Genomic DNA, 15,890 nt, shown 5'->3' on the forward strand with positions numbered 1-15,890 from the left:
TCTGTGTCCTCTGAATTATCCTGAGGTTAGAGTGGCATTTATGTTGCTAAACTGCAAATAATCTGTTTAGGGATGTTGCTTGCACCTAATGCATCAAGACAGGAAAAGGCTTTTCCACCTTTCCAGAAAACTGTGCACCTTAATCTGAGACACAGGGCATTCACAGAAGAGGTCACAATGCCTCTTTAACCTCATTGAGGTTATTCTGCAAGTTAAATATAAGAAAAACTTCAAGGTCTGATTGAGAAATAAATAATTTTTTAAAAATAACCACAAACTTTGATTTGGACACCTTCTGATTCCCAGCTAGCCCTATGTTTTAAAATCCCCTTTAACTTTCCCTCCCTAGGAAACAGTTTTTGTGCTCTCCCCCAACATTCAATCACGCATAGTTGGTGTTATAAGCAGGCTTAGGGCAGCACACAAGTGCCACAAATCACTTAAGAATTAGAAACAGAGCCAGGGAGAATAAGCCTTCCAGGGTGAATGCTATTTTTCATCCTTGTTTGCTAACAGAATACCTGGCTTGAACACGAGTCCTGCCTTTCTCTTCTCTTCTCCAACTTCACCTCCAATCCCCTCTCACTTTCCCTTAAATTTTATGCAGTTCTGTGCCTATCGTATGCATACTTGCTAGGGAAGATTTCCAGAAGTGATTAGTGATTTCTGGCTTTTCAGTTATTGAGTCTCCAAACCAAAATCTCCTGAAGGGCTAAATTTTAATAAACCTTTAGTCTGATCATATTAAAATAATATAAGACTTCTTAGCTTTGAGGACTTCAAAGTCACATGACAAAGTATTGAGGACACTAGAAAGGGCAGTGGAAATGTTTTCATCCTTTTCTTAACCCACGATGGCCATTTCCACAGTCACTGATGTCACAGGGTGGCACAAAGAACAAAACACTAAGACCCTACATGGATCTGAGCACTGCCTCCCCATTCTCTTCTCTCCCCACCTCATGTACATCTGCTGTGTGCTGGACTCGCTGCACTGCAAGGTTAAAAGGAAGAACACGGCTCAAGGACCGAGCTGGAATTTCACAAGCAGATGGCTTTGAACTCTGCAAACACAACTCTGGGGCACCATGTCTTGGCCAACAGACACAGTACCCTAACAACAGCCCGGCACTCCAAATTTCACAGAATATCCACCCCTGGGAAAGTTCAGATATTAAGATACAGATTTGGAGCACTACTCCCTAATTTTACCCCAATTCAAGACCTCAGTATTGGTAGTCATGTAGTTAAAGTTAGAACACCATACTTGAGAAATACAGGCTCTAAAGACAATCACCTTGTCTGTGGGACAGAAGTAGTACTTACTTGTTTTGCCTTACAAAACAGTTGCAGAGATTGATACCTATATTAACATTTCAGCAGCACTTCCAAGGTGTAGAGTTCCACACTGTTACATGCTAGAGTGTTTTGGATTCTTTGTAGTGCCGGTAGATGCATAATATTCAAACAGAGCTATTTCAAATGAAAGCTATTTGCTTTATGTCTGAGGTTAGAATTCAGAAACTGAAGTGGTTCTTCAACCACACTTAGCATTGTACCTGCATGTGCACTTGAATGAACCTAGGAAATGAAAATACACCACAGATGACACAGCCAGAAGACAGTAAACAGTAATAGTGGAGAGGATCCTATTGTCCAACAAGATGTTGAGTGTACTGCAGAACACAAACTAAACACAGTTGCATAACATTGCTAGCAAAGCTTTTGGAATATTGCACATTCCTTTTACATTGTGCAGAAAGCAAATTTTCTCTAGGTTTAGGCTATGACTTACCTTGTGATCCTTTCTGAATATCTCCATCTTCCTTTTGACCTTGACTGCACAAGAGGTTAGTTTCAGAAGTGCTTGCATGTTGCTTATGCAACACACCTCCCAGGAGGGGTTCAAAAGGCTCCTCCTGAGCCTTCTGTAGCCCCAGCTAAAAGGGGCTGAGAGATGTACTTAGTGCAGCACCAGATGGGAGAGTGTCTCCCACCTGCAAAGGGCTGTTGGGAGCCCTTTTGACAATGCCAAGCAATCAGCTCTTCAACAATACCCCGAGAAATCCTCCCTCTGCAAGGCCTCTGCAGCTGCCAACACTGAACTGGCTCATGGGAGGGGTGATCACCACATGTAGCTGATAGCAGGGTTGGTGTCACAGGTGCTAGATGGCACTCACCAATTTAGCCTTAAAAAACATAACAATGAGGACAAGGCTTTTTCATTGCTCTCCTCTACGTAAGGACAGAGTTTTTGCATGTCTGTAGGCCATTACTGTGGCTTGATTGAGTACAGTAGGAGAAAATATTGTTCTGTGGAAAGAAAGGATGCTACAACATTCTCCTGGAAATCAGGATGGTGCTGTCAGCAAGGGGGGTGGCAATGTGCTCTCACTGCCCTGTGTCACTTACACGGTGGCAGCTCATGCCATGGCAGATGCCCTCATGAGTCCGGGTGGTACGTTGATTTCTGTAAATATCACATCTATACTTGCCCACAAAACAGTGGAATCTCATCAAAATGGGCTGTTTTCCTTGAGATTATGAAAAGAATAAAAAATTACTGGGGAAGCAAAGTGTGTGATGTGCAGGGACATCATCGACTACATCAGGTTGCTCAGAGCCCTGTCTAACCTGGCCTTGAATGTTTCCAGGGATGGGACACCTACAACTGCTCTGGACAACCTCTTCTGGTGTTTTACCAGTCTTATAATGAAAAACTTCTTCTTTATATCTAAGCCTGACTCTCTCATTTAGTTTAAAACCGTTAATTCTCATGTAATTGCAACAGGCCCTGCTCAAACATTCATCCCCATCTTTCTTTCATGACAAAGGCTATTTTGGAAGATGCCTAAAAGAGCTACCAACACAGTTTTATAAGTTATGTTGTCACTAATTTGGATATCTAAAATGGCTCACAGCCAGTCAAAACCCAGTACTGACAAAGATTGCTGTCAGTAGAAATTTTGTATGTTCCATCCTGTGCATTATCCTTGCACAAATTAAGCTGTGCAAGAACCTCTGCCTAACTAGGGAATGAAAACATCCCCTGCTTTCCAAAATACTGTCTAATTTTTTAATAGGGTTTTTTTTTTCTTTTTGGTTTGTAATAGTTGCAATTCTAAGTAATGTGGATATACTTTTATACTTTTATATAATTATATAATAATGTTGATATTTGATATTTAGGTTTTGTAGAGCAAAGGCACAAAAAGGTCTCAATATTTAGTAACATATTTAGGCCACCTAGGAGCTTAACAGGACTTTTGTGCTACACACTACCCAAAGGTAGGGAAGAACTGTGGCCATAATGCTTTAAAAGCAAAAACTGGTAGCTATGGATTAAGCTAAGCAAACAATATGGGAGGGATAGTGCCTACAACACACTGCTAGTCATAATCTGGGAAAAAATATGAAGAAAACGTTTCTCTGAATTATGTGAAATTATCTAAAATGAAGCAGTCATTGAAATGCCTGAGGTTTTACATCCTTATTTTTAGCCACCTTGTTAAGAACTCTGGCTTTTCAGGGAATCTGTGATATCCATCCACATAAACTGCAGTGAAAACAGGAAATCCTGAGCTCAACATTTACTGGCACCATAGCAATCCCAGGGCTTCCAGTTTTCCAGGGTGATGAGTTATTTTGAGTGCCTCTGTTCTGAGGTGCTAAACTCAACTATCAGAGGGTAAACACTCAGCTGCTCCCAGAATTTAAATCTCTTTGGAACATATTCCACAGAGTCAGAAACTGAGGCTTCAAAATCCATGGTCAAATACGAAATAAGTTGGTCTGTAGAGGAATTCTATTATAATTATTTTTGCTATAGTATTGCTTTGGGAGAGAAATTGGATTAAGGATCCCACTACAGACACAAACTGCTCACCTCTGGGGCTTGATGCATTCTGGACCTTCCACTTCATCCCATGTAGGAGCTGCCAGCAGCATCCTACAGCCTGCCACACCCCAGTAGCTCTGTGTGAACGTGTGTGGAAGGTGTGCAGACAGACCTCACACCCTGTCCAAGGCTGGTTATGTAGCCAGCCCGCCCATATGGCAAACTACGAAAGGTTAGACAGGTACTCATTTAAGTTGTCTTGAATGAGAAGCATTATTGCCTGCACACAAACATGATCCGAACACACACCAAATATCTTGGCTTAAAAGCCACAGGGAGAAAAGTTGGCCTTCCATGTTAAGTTAAAGAGTTCTACATTCAGGGCAAAGCCTCCCTCTGCTTAGGAGTTTCCTTAAGGAGTTTTGCACTCAATACTCCCACGCAATGGAGGGTTTCCTCTTCCAAAAAAAAAACAGGTAAGTGAGCGGGACATGCTCTTTCTAAAGGAGCTAGAGACCACTGAGCATCCTCTACATCCTTCATACCTGTAACAATTTCATTTCTGGGGGCTGCTGTGAAGCTGAGGTTGGTGAATCAAACCTCACCAAGGGTGGACTCCAAAAGGCTGCAGAAAAAATGTCTCCAGCTCTTCTAGCATCATTTCAAAAGTAGGTTTGAGAGAGGCTGCACACCATGTAAGCATAAGCATATGAGTTAAGCCACCTTTGGGCAAGTCACAGTGCAGAAGCTGTAACAAAAAGGGAAAAAATAGACCAGCAGCAAGTTAGAGAGGAAGGAAGTGTGATATTCTCAGGAGATAAATCCAGAACAAAGGTGGTGAGGTGAGATCCTGAAAATCCTAACGCATGACACCACCACCATTCATTGCTACAAAGCTCTCCATCTCAGTTTAGAACAGAAACTGTGCAGAGTCTAAAAAATATTACCAACTGCCTAACAGAAAAAGATTGAAACTCCTAGTATTAATGGGCAATTAAAGTTCTCTGGTTTCCTTTGCCATGTGTTAGTTTATGTTCCATGTATGATATATTGCATTACTTTCTCAGTTTCTTTAATCTTAAAGCTTTTGACAGCATAAAAGTGTGTGGCATAATCTGAAAATGAGATTAATAATTATATTGAATTTATGCAGCAAAAGCATGAGCATATGAAAACAGATGTCTATGACTCATGGGATGTTATAATGTTTAGTGGTTGTAAGCTTACAAAAGAAAGAAAACACCTGAAAATTTCCTAAATGCTTAGCTGTCTGTGATGGAAAGTGAAAAAGCTTAAGATGAAGATGATTTTGGTTAGGAATTAGGAAGAAAAAATATAGATAAAAAATTGTGAAATACTGGGATTAAATTCTTGCTGAATTTCTATGATATTCACCAGTAGAGATCCTTAACACCAGTCAGTGTAGCTGCCTTTCAGGAATGATCAAAGACCGTTTTGGGGCAGGGAAATGACCATTTTGAAGGTCCCTATCAAGCATACATTTCTGCATTCCCTCAGAGATGGAAGGCTTACTTTCACACTTACAGCCCCTTCTGCTATGTCTCATATACTCAGCTGCAGGAGTCTTGGAGCCCTTTTGGATCAGGAATCCATATATGTTAAGAATTTCCCACTGTGCCATTGCTGAGCAATATGAAACATTCCTTGGTCCCACCATACTGTTCCCATTTAGTTTTCACTACCAGACTAGGGAGCAGCAAGGAAGCTTTGCAAAATAAATTCTCTTCTGTGTCAATGTTTCTATTAATTCACAAGAATTAATCTGTCCTAGGTGAAACTGGAAGGCTTGGCTGTGACAAAGAACCATTCCAGCCCTTGTCTGGTGACCACCTGGCTGGCCACGTGGCCCCAGACGAGCACTGTACATACCCCACTTCCAGTTCTAATGCAGCCTTGCTTATCCCAGTAACTACCTTGTCAAAGCACGTGGCTGCCTGCTAGGACTAACATTTGAGAGATCAGCTTCTAATTTATTTATTGCAATGTCAACACCGAATAACTTAAGCATATTTTCCACAGATGACTGCACATTTTTTTTAACACATTGTTTCGTGTCTGCATGCCACAAAGCATTCCAAGATTTTTTTGCAAGCTGTCATATATTTTTTGGCATTACATAATCATTTGATCCATAAGCTGCTAGTGGACTTTTTATCCGACTCTAGAGCAAGCTCTGTCTATCTGCAAGGCTCCTTCTTCCATTTGTCTCAGCTATGAAACATGAATTTGAATAACCTTGTAAGTTGTCAGCATGTTTGCTGATGTGAGCTTCTCTATCAATTGTCTTATCATCTCACTGAAAAGCAGACAGCTGAGAGCGTCATCTCTCCCTTCACTGAGAACAGCTTGGTGCTAACATCTGATTGTACCCTCACAGACCTACACTACACCCATTAAAAAATAATGGGATTTTTTCCCCATGCAAATAATTTCCTTTTCATGATCATTGCTCATAGGGTCTTGAAACAACTTCCATGAGGATTCTTAATGAAATATTGCAGAGGTTGCTTTTTGACAGAGTCCAAGCTTTTGCTCACTTCCCCAGCATTATCTGGTTGCTGGTATCATGTGCCCACATTTAGTCATCTGATCAGTCATACAGATTCAGTATTACTTTCAGAAATTCAGCAGAATTGCTGCCACATTAAAAATGAGTCATTTGTTTGAATCAGGGTCCATATCTCTAAGAAAACCTGGAAAATTGGTCTTGACATAATAAAGTGTTTATAAAGCTAAGTATTTTAAAGCAGTTTTCACTTAACCCATACTTTGGCTGAGCTGCAGCAAAAAGATTTATCTCATTAAATAATTTGGGAAACACATGGACTAAACTAAATTTATTTTAAATTAAGAGTGGTTTAAGTACCATGTACAGATTAAAACAAAAGCGAGGCAAATCTTTGAGATTTGGGTCACAGATGGGCAAATATTAGCATTTTCAGGGAAGTGCAGTAATTTTGAGAGACAAATCTCAATCAGATAAACTACTGTAAAAGAAAGCTGGCAAAGTACTTAAAGAGATACCTTGTAAATAGAAACCCCAGTGCTTTATGCAGGTCTAGCACAGGTCTCTGGGTATATTTGAATTACTGATGTTTTGTAGAAAACAAACTCCTATGTTGCCAGCATATGTTTTTGAAACTCTTCAGAGCCTAACTTTTTCCTGCAAGTGTGTAGCAGTGATAAACAATGAAATGTCACTAGACTTGGGATTTTTATATTATTCTGCCCATCTACACCACTCAGCCCTCTCCCATTCCCCCAAAACAAACAACAAAACCCCCAAACAAACTAACTCAAATATAGTAGATCTCACTAGAGTCACAATATACTTTTCTGGAAGCTCCATAGCAGTAAGACTACCATCATTTCTCCTTCAGGGACAAAGCTCTGGTGAGTCGTATGTTCTCACCTCCCATTTCAGTCTTGGCAAGCCCTGGGTCCTCTAAGAAAGAAGCAGCAAACCTACTGCTCAGGAGCCTGCTCATACAGACTGAGATGACAACTGCTTAGTTCCTCTTCTTTGCTGGTTCAACAGGACCAGGAGTGTTATCATGTAGTGATTTAAAGCTTTTTCACATCAAAACTGAAGCTCATTGAAACAGATCAGTAGAAAGAGATGGCGCCACTTATATTGAGAATTTCCTGATGCTTTAACAGATGTAGTTCAGTCAAAATGCCACCTTCCTCTGCTTTTCATCCAGAGGTTCTTGGGAGGGTACAATTTCCTAAATTTCCCTATGAAAGGATTAAGAATCACTTTTAAAAATATTTCTGATAGCAGATGGAAAAGAAAAGGCTGGCAAATCTTCTCTGAGTGTGCTGTGTTTCTTTTCTCCCATCTAGCTTGAGTAGGATTGGTAAATGATTCTGAGCAGTATCAAAGGAGAAGAGCACGTGTCTGCGGCATGCAGCTGCTACTAACTCGCTGTGAACGTGTGATCCGGAATGAATTATGGATAGTGTGTTGTGTACACCGCTATTTCCTAGAAAACAAGCTCCAGAGTTACGGAAACCTGACTTGCAAAGCCCTGCTGCTTCCACTGCCACCACACACTTTCCTTGTTGTCTCTGATCTAGGAGTGCTGCCAAGACTCAGCCAAGGCCTCCCTTCCCAAGTCCCCACTCCAGACATCCATCGGTCTGGACAGGGAGCTGATGTGAGTTGGCAGACACATCCAAGCCCCAAAGAGTTTATTATCTCAATTAAATTTTAAAAAAGATGGACAAAGGATGTTGCAGAAGATGCAGGCCCACATGCTTGAATGTGTCAATGGTGGAGGCTGGAAAAGAGCCTCACTCATCTGATTTCTGTCCTGGTATTTCATCACCAGCATTTACTGCCTATCTGTACTAAAGTCTGGGAATTCCAGGCACCAGTGGAACTCTAGCACATTACCCAGCATATTTGTGTAGACCCAAGCACAAAAAATGCTTCTTATCTCCAAGACCAGAACTATCCAAGACATGCAAGACAATGTGCTCTTTTAGAAAACTACTCCTAGAAATAAACAGCAATACCTGTGTATTTAATAGTTTGGTCAAATACTCAGACCTTTTATCTAAACCTAGCCTCTAAATCCTCATGTATTAGGAGGTTTATTTGGGTTTTTTAGGCTGTTGGACTTTTGTTTTCTTTCCATGCTGAGTGGAAAGATGCTGGCTAATTATTCATGAGTGGCTACATCTCACCCCATTACCTTGCTCCTTTTACAGCCATGCAAAGTTGATGTGAAACACCACTGTCATGAATTAATTGGTAATTCATATTCCCATTGCACTGGCAAAAATGGCTGGGTTAGACATAAGGCAGGGAGAAAAGATAGATAGATAGATAGATAGATAGATAGATAGATAGATAGATAGATAGATAGATAGATAGATAGATAGAGATAGATATAGGTAGACTGATAGATAGATAGATAGATAGATAGATAGATAGATAGATAGATAGATAGATAGATAGATAGATAAATTTGATCAGAGGCAATATCATTTAGGTTACAAAATTCTCCATTTAGGGGCATGACACCTTTTAGACATTTTCAAAATAAACTTATTAAAATATAGCCAGTATTAAGAGAAATTATGCAGGAGTATAACTTCTTCTCTCTCCAGAATGAAAACATTTTAATGTAACTCACATTTTAATCCAAATCTCCCCCTTTTAAATCTCCTCTCTACCTTCGCTTATGGCTTTTGTGGTTTTGGACAATCTGAGATTTTTCTTTGTTGGTATTAGAGTCAGAAAAAAAAGTGATAGCAGCAGCATTTCTAGTGAAATAGAAATCATTCACATGTCAAAGCAAATAAAAGAGTTTTGATCACTTCAAATACTTCACCTAGGTATATTCTTTAATTATAGAAAATTTTAGATGCCATTATGTAACTAAATGGCATGTGACATCACTTCTTAAAATCCTCACTCCTTTCCCTCAGCTCATTCAGATCCAAGGAAGAAGAGAAACTGCTGCAAAATGTAAGGAGAAAGAAGATTAAGAACCACTAAATTATACAAGAGCAATCCATTGGTTTGATTAGTTTTCAGACCATTATTAGTGAAATAAAAAGAGACAGACATATTTTCAAAGACAATAGAACACGTGTGAGTCCCACAGTCTTCACCAGATTTTATCAGCACTGCCCATCTCTGGATTTGACAAGTTATCATGTTAGGCACAGTAGGCCTCTGATGGTGGGCCAGAGAGAACTCTCTTTTTTTCACATCTTTGGCAAAAATTAGTTCTGGTCTGCCTAGGAAAGCCTACTCACTGATTTTTGTGCTATTAGATCACGTTTAGAGTTTGCTAAATTTCAGATAATTAACAAAGTATACTCAGATGAAAGAAGGGGTGAGAGCAATATGAACTGGGGATCACAAACAAATCAGTGTTAGTGATACCTGCGGTAAGCTGCTAAATTCCTGTGTTCCAAGAAGCTGCAGGTGAGAAATCTATCAGAGATGGATGTCAGTGAACCAATTGTCAGGCCTGACTTTCAGGTATTTCTGCACTTAAATTGGAGAAAAATACTGAGATTCTTCCTGTCAATACCATTACTCAGACATAGTTTTATGAAATCCTGAAAGCAAACTCACACTTTCAAAGCCACAAAGCCTACAAAAACATGCCCATCCCTGAGAAAAGATGCTGTTAAATCCAGACAGGAGGAAACAGACACTTCACACTCATTTAAGGAGGTGCTTCCTGACCTGCTGAAGTGAGGACTAAATGCTCTCAATTACCCTCTGAAGCCAAGGTGTGAGCACACAAGTTTTAACAACGAGAGAGATCATGGGTGTCATGTTCTCTACCGACAGCACTGCCAACCTGTACCACTGCAGAGAACTTAATGCCCGGTCAGAATTGGTTATTTGTTCTCTTTACTACAGCAAAACATCAGTTTCAAGATACTTGCTGTGCAAGGTCAGCCTGAAGCTTGTCCTTAGCAGAAAATCTCACTCGGGAGATATATTTGTATACACTAAGAAGAGGATTGCATTTGAAGTCAGGATTAAGAGAGGGGCCATCTTCACAAACCCTTAAAATGCAAAATGGTTTTATTCCCCTCTCTCCTTCTCATCTGTCAGTGCTACCTGTCTTAAGGAAGTGTCAGCACTTCCTTCTGCTGCCTGAATTCTCAGGGCTCTACGACTCTCTGCAACAATCTGCCCCAGGCTGGAATACAGCAGACATGCTCAGGCTGCTGGGAACACCTTCCTGACTGCTGGGTGCAAGATGCTTTTGGTTTCTCATTTGACTGATACGCAGACAATTAATCTCTGAGCGTTATTGATATCGTACACAAAAGTGCTTTGACCACTTAAAAGTCTTCAGCTGATTTTTCAGGAAGACTGTTGGAATCCTAAAGCCAATAACATTTAGATAAAAGCATATAGAACCTGCACACATGGGATCACAAAGCACATGGTCAACATCACCTATTTTACAGATGGAGAAACGGTGCGTGGAGAAATTTCCCTGTTTAAGAGAGAATCTGATACAAAATATACCCCAAATCCTGCTTCCTCAGTTCCCATAATCTTCATATTGTTGATCTCCTAGATATATTAGTCATTGATTTTAGCACATATCAACATGTATAGTAGATCCTCATATAACAGTGCTGTGACAGCCTGAAGTGTTTGGAGGGAAATAATGTTTTATTTTTTAAATCTGTGACAATGGTTCTGATCTCTTTGGCAACAAAGCTGAATTTGAAAAGCAGAAGAGTCTGTCTGCTTCTGTGTCCTCCCAAGCTTATTTGCTCTTACTGGCCTGACACTGGCCTAGGCTGCCCAGAGAGGCTGTGGGATCTCCAGCCTTGGAGATACTCAGACCTGGACTAGGCAAGAGCAGCCTGGTCCAGCTTTGAAGTTGTACCAAGCAACCTCCAGAGGGCCCTTCCAACCTAAATGATTTTGTTATTTTATTCTCTTCCATTTTCTTTGTATTCTACTGAATGGTTCATTTTCTTCGTATTATATTGAATGGTTCACCTCAAACTGTGGCAAATCCATGCTTTTGACTTTGTTTGCTAATACAGAAGGTCAAGTGTAAACCTGCACTAGGTCTACCCAGAAAGGCAGACAGGACAAACCTCTTAATTACAGGAGAGTTTTGATAGTTTGAAGCATAGGCTATTCTTAATGGGTCTGTTCCTTTGGCAGCAGTTTTGTTCTGCAGATCATTGCACTGGCAACACACAGTTAGAAGAAGCTAGTTCTTTTTAACCCCTGTGTTGACTACACTGTTGAAAAAGGGACACTGTGAATAAAAGGAAATGAAAAGAGTATTTGATAATATTTTCATTATCACAATTGCTCATGCTCATAAAGACAGGGAAATACCTTATATGACATGTCTTGTCAAGGTGACACACAAGACCAACAGGAAGGTAACAGATGTAGGGAGTGGAAAGGCAAGAGGTATTACCATGACCGTACTACTCCAACACACAAAGAAACTTGGATATATGTAAATTAATTAATTGATTAAAGGAGGATTGAGCAGGGCAACTGTGGTTACAAGACGTTACAAGTGCCTGACTGCACTGACTGAACCCCTCAATTATCATGGAACACAACCAAGAAGTCTCCTTTAGGCTGAGGAAAGACTGAGAAAAGCTGAGAAAGCTGGCCTTGATCAGCTTGCAGAATAGAATTCTTCAGGGTACCTTATTGCTGTCAACAAGGTCTCCCTGTCAATACTTAAAGGGAGCTCACAAGAAAGATGCAGACTGACTTTTTAGTAAGTACTGTTGTGATAGGACCCAGGGTAATGGTTTTAAAATAAACAAGGGAGGATTCATACAAGAGGGGATTTTTTTACAATGAAGGTGGTGGAGCACAAGCACAGATTTCCCAGAGAGGTGGTGGATGCCCCATCCCTGGAAACATTCAAAGCCAGATTGCAATTGTAATCCAATATAATTTTTAAAAAGTCATCTAATTCTGGTAATGAGAATCTCTTCAAGCAAATTGTGTCTGGTGAAAACCAATAGATCTGTGTCCATTGGATTCAGCTGACAGGCTTACCTGAAACCACTTCCTTATCCTCCCTATCCCCCACTCTCAAAAGATCTAGACAAGGGAACTGAGAACAGAGGCAATATCAAAGCTCAGTTTGATAATGTGACTCTTCTCAGCCTCTGTCTGGGGTTTGCTAAGACAGTCTGATGATGCCATGGACTCTGTTCCTTGCTGTAGAGCCCACCTGAGACTGCTGCTAGTATTCACTAGCACTTTTCTGAGATCTGAAATATCATAGCTCTCACTAAGCTGGGAGCAGCCACGATGCTGCTGACAGAATGCTGAGAAAAATACTGCCTGGCAGTTGTCCTGGAATGTGTGCTCTCTCTCTACGGCAAGAGAGTAAGAGAAGGCCAAGTTCAGGAAGGTACTGATTTCAATATATCCTTAACCTTAAATTCCACAGAAAGTCCTGAGATTTAAGTGCTTGCTTAAATTTATACTTACACTAGGTGCAATCTGTGTAAGAATGGATTTTAGCACATACTTATTTACTGCTTTCCCTCTTGGGCTGAATGTTAGGCTGTCTTTGCAGGTGAGACTTGGCATCTTAAGCCCACAGGAAGAAGGCTTGGCATTATATTCACATTTAATAAAGCTCTTGCCTCTCCCTAATGTTTCAGAATGAAATCCCCGGCACTTAACCTACCATTTAACATTTCTCTCATATCTTTCTTTCCACAGTATGTGGCATTTGCCTCCCTGTTCTTCATTCTGGTCTCCATTACCACCTTCTGCCTCGAGACCCACGAGAGATTTAACCCCATTGTGAACAAGACAGAAACTGAATTCATCGGGAATGACACCCAGGTGCGGCACTACAGGGAAGCAGAGACGGAAGCCTTTCTCACCTACATCGAAGGTGTCTGTGTGGTCTGGTTTACATTTGAGTTCTTGATGAGAGTCACTTTCTGCCCCAACAAGGTGGAATTTATCAAAAACTCTTTGAACATCATTGACTTTGTGGCCATACTGCCTTTCTATCTAGAGGTTGGACTCAGTGGCCTGTCTTCCAAAGCTGCTAAGGATGTCCTGGGCTTCCTCCGCGTAGTCCGTTTCGTGCGAATCCTGCGAATTTTCAAGCTGACCCGCCACTTCGTCGGGTTGCGGGTCTTGGGACACACCCTCCGTGCCAGCACAAACGAATTCTTGCTGCTCATCATATTTTTGGCATTGGGCGTCTTAATCTTTGCCACGATGATCTATTATGCCGAGAGAATAGGTGCTAAACCAAATGACCCTAGTGCCAGTGAACACACACACTTTAAAAATATCCCCATCGGCTTTTGGTGGGCTGTTGTCACCATGACGACCCTGGGCTACGGAGACATGTATCCTCAGACTTGGTCAGGCATGCTGGTGGGGGCCCTCTGCGCTCTCGCTGGTGTGCTGACCATTGCCATGCCTGTCCCTGTCATTGTGAACAATTTCGGAATGTATTACTCCTTAGCTATGGCTAAGCAGAAGCTACCAAAGAAAAAAAAGAAGCATATCCCGAGGCCACCCCAGCTGGGATCCCCCAATTATTGTAAATCTGTCGTAAACTCTCCACACCACAGTACTCAGAGCGACACTTGCCCACTGGCCCAAGAAGAAATTTTAGAAATTAACAGAGCAGGTAGGAAACCTCTTAGAGGAATGTCCATCTGACCGTTAACCTCCATCCCGCGTAGTGATTTAAGATTCAGCCAGACTGCTTTCTTAGAGCAATGGGTAGCACATTTATCCATTCTAGTCCCACCATCACACAGTGAATAATATGTGTGAAGTCTAGGTTGCAGGGACAAATGGTACGGTGGAGGCTGATCAGCAAAACTAAGGATAAGAGCACGCTCTAGGAGCCCAAACTTTGGTCCTGGTTAAGGGCATACAAGTCTCAAGATATTTTGGAAAGCTGTTACATCTAGTGGAAGAATTTTGAGAGTTCTACAGCTGTGTTGCTGGACTGTGTAATGCATCTCAGAGGCTCCTGAGAGCTGAATGCTTCATAGAGCAGAGTAGGAGCCAAGTACTCAGCAATTACAGAGCTTTCTGACAAAACAGGGCTGGAATTTGAAACAGCCAGATGCTTTCTCATTTGTTCCCATTTGGGACCTTTCAGCTGTTTTAAATGGCAGATATTGTACATCTCATTACAGAAACTAGGTGCCTAGTAAGTTGAAGGGACAACTATACCATCATGCATATTCATGAGACAATCCTGTCTCTTTCTGATGATTAACTGCAAAGTAGAACAACAGCTCAAATTCTTGACACTAATGCAAAATGACTCACTCTGAGACAAGACTAGATGTAAGGATGTTTATTCCATGGCATGCAAATCAATCTATTCTATAATATTCCACTAGAATTTAGCATTTAGAACTATGAAGAGTTTTGAACCACATTTTCTAAAACATGCTCCTTTTGCAAGTATGGGTTGGGGAGTTACAGCTCTTTCAACCTTCTAGCAGCAAAGGCCAACTGGAAAAGGTCTGACTGGTCATTATTGGCTGGTTTGGCCTAAACAGTGATTGCCTCATTCTTATTTTTAATTGTACCGATTCATGTTAGCAATAGGTGAAACCAGAGCAAAATTAACCATACTAATTCTACTGGGAGGGGGGAGGGAAATGGAAAGAATACTAGTCACCATGGAATATATTATAATATCCCATGGCTAGTGGTTAATTATGGGAATATCTCAGTTCTATGAGACTCCTATAGCACACAAAATTACGGGGCTCCAATTTGAGTTTTTTAAACCCCATAATCTACCTCTACCCATGGAATGTCACTATTTATTCTATGGAGTAATTTGAAAGTAGATAACCATGTTGAAAATGATGCCAACTTCATTTTTGGCAGATGTTCCAGCCAAGTTGCATAGTAGACATTTTTCAGCCTTTTCAGAATATCCCCATGCATTGTATTAGAAAGGACAGATTGCCAGCCAAGTGATTTCAACTGACATAGAGTTCAAAAGAGGTGTTTTGGAAGAGCTAGCATATACCTATGATGGTCTTGTGTTATCATTTTTTTGCTTTGAAGAAAATTCTGATTTGTTACTCATTGTGAGTGAGATATTTTCTCGTCATCTCATAGCCATGCATGTTGATGTCATTGTGAGAAGCACAAAGAAAGTGAGACTTTCCTTTGTGTGTGACTTCACCAATGCCAATGCTAATTTTGGAGGGGAAGAGCTGGTGGGAATCTTTCTCTTCTTTCCTATTCTCTTGTCTCTTCCTTTCTGATTTCTTCTCCCTTCTGTGCAAGTATGTAAAATCCATTCAGAAGGTAAATAGCTTTCATTTTGTTTTTGTTAAAGGCTATTTCCATTGCAACAGGCCTATCACAATTCACGTGACTGATAGACTGTACCAATTGTATCCTTGGCGCACATAATCGATGGTTTTATCATCCATTCCCCTCAGGTTGCAAATGCTTATCACAGCTCATGTTCAAGCAGCAAACTTCCCCACGAAGCAGATGCCTTTGTGGCATCACAGATCAAGAGGGAAA

General features: G+C 40.9%; 1 protein-coding gene across 2 annotated transcripts in view; it reads left to right on the forward strand.

Annotated features, from left to right (window-relative positions):
• Nucleotides 1-15,890, forward strand: part of KCNC1 (potassium voltage-gated channel subfamily C member 1) — a 105,773-nt gene that overhangs the window by 71,504 nt on the left and 18,379 nt on the right. For both annotated transcript variants that reach the window (XM_063398106.1, XM_063398107.1), the window contains exon 2: nucleotides 13,074-14,007. In XM_063398106.1, coding sequence (XP_063254176.1) covers nucleotides 13,074-14,007 — 934 coding nt within the window. The remainder of the gene's footprint in view (nucleotides 1-13,073; nucleotides 14,008-15,890) is intronic.

The sequence above is a fragment of the Prinia subflava genome, chromosome 5 (assembly GCF_021018805.1).
Source record: "Prinia subflava isolate CZ2003 ecotype Zambia chromosome 5, Cam_Psub_1.2, whole genome shotgun sequence".
NCBI classification, from domain to species: domain Eukaryota; kingdom Metazoa; phylum Chordata; class Aves; order Passeriformes; family Cisticolidae; genus Prinia; species Prinia subflava.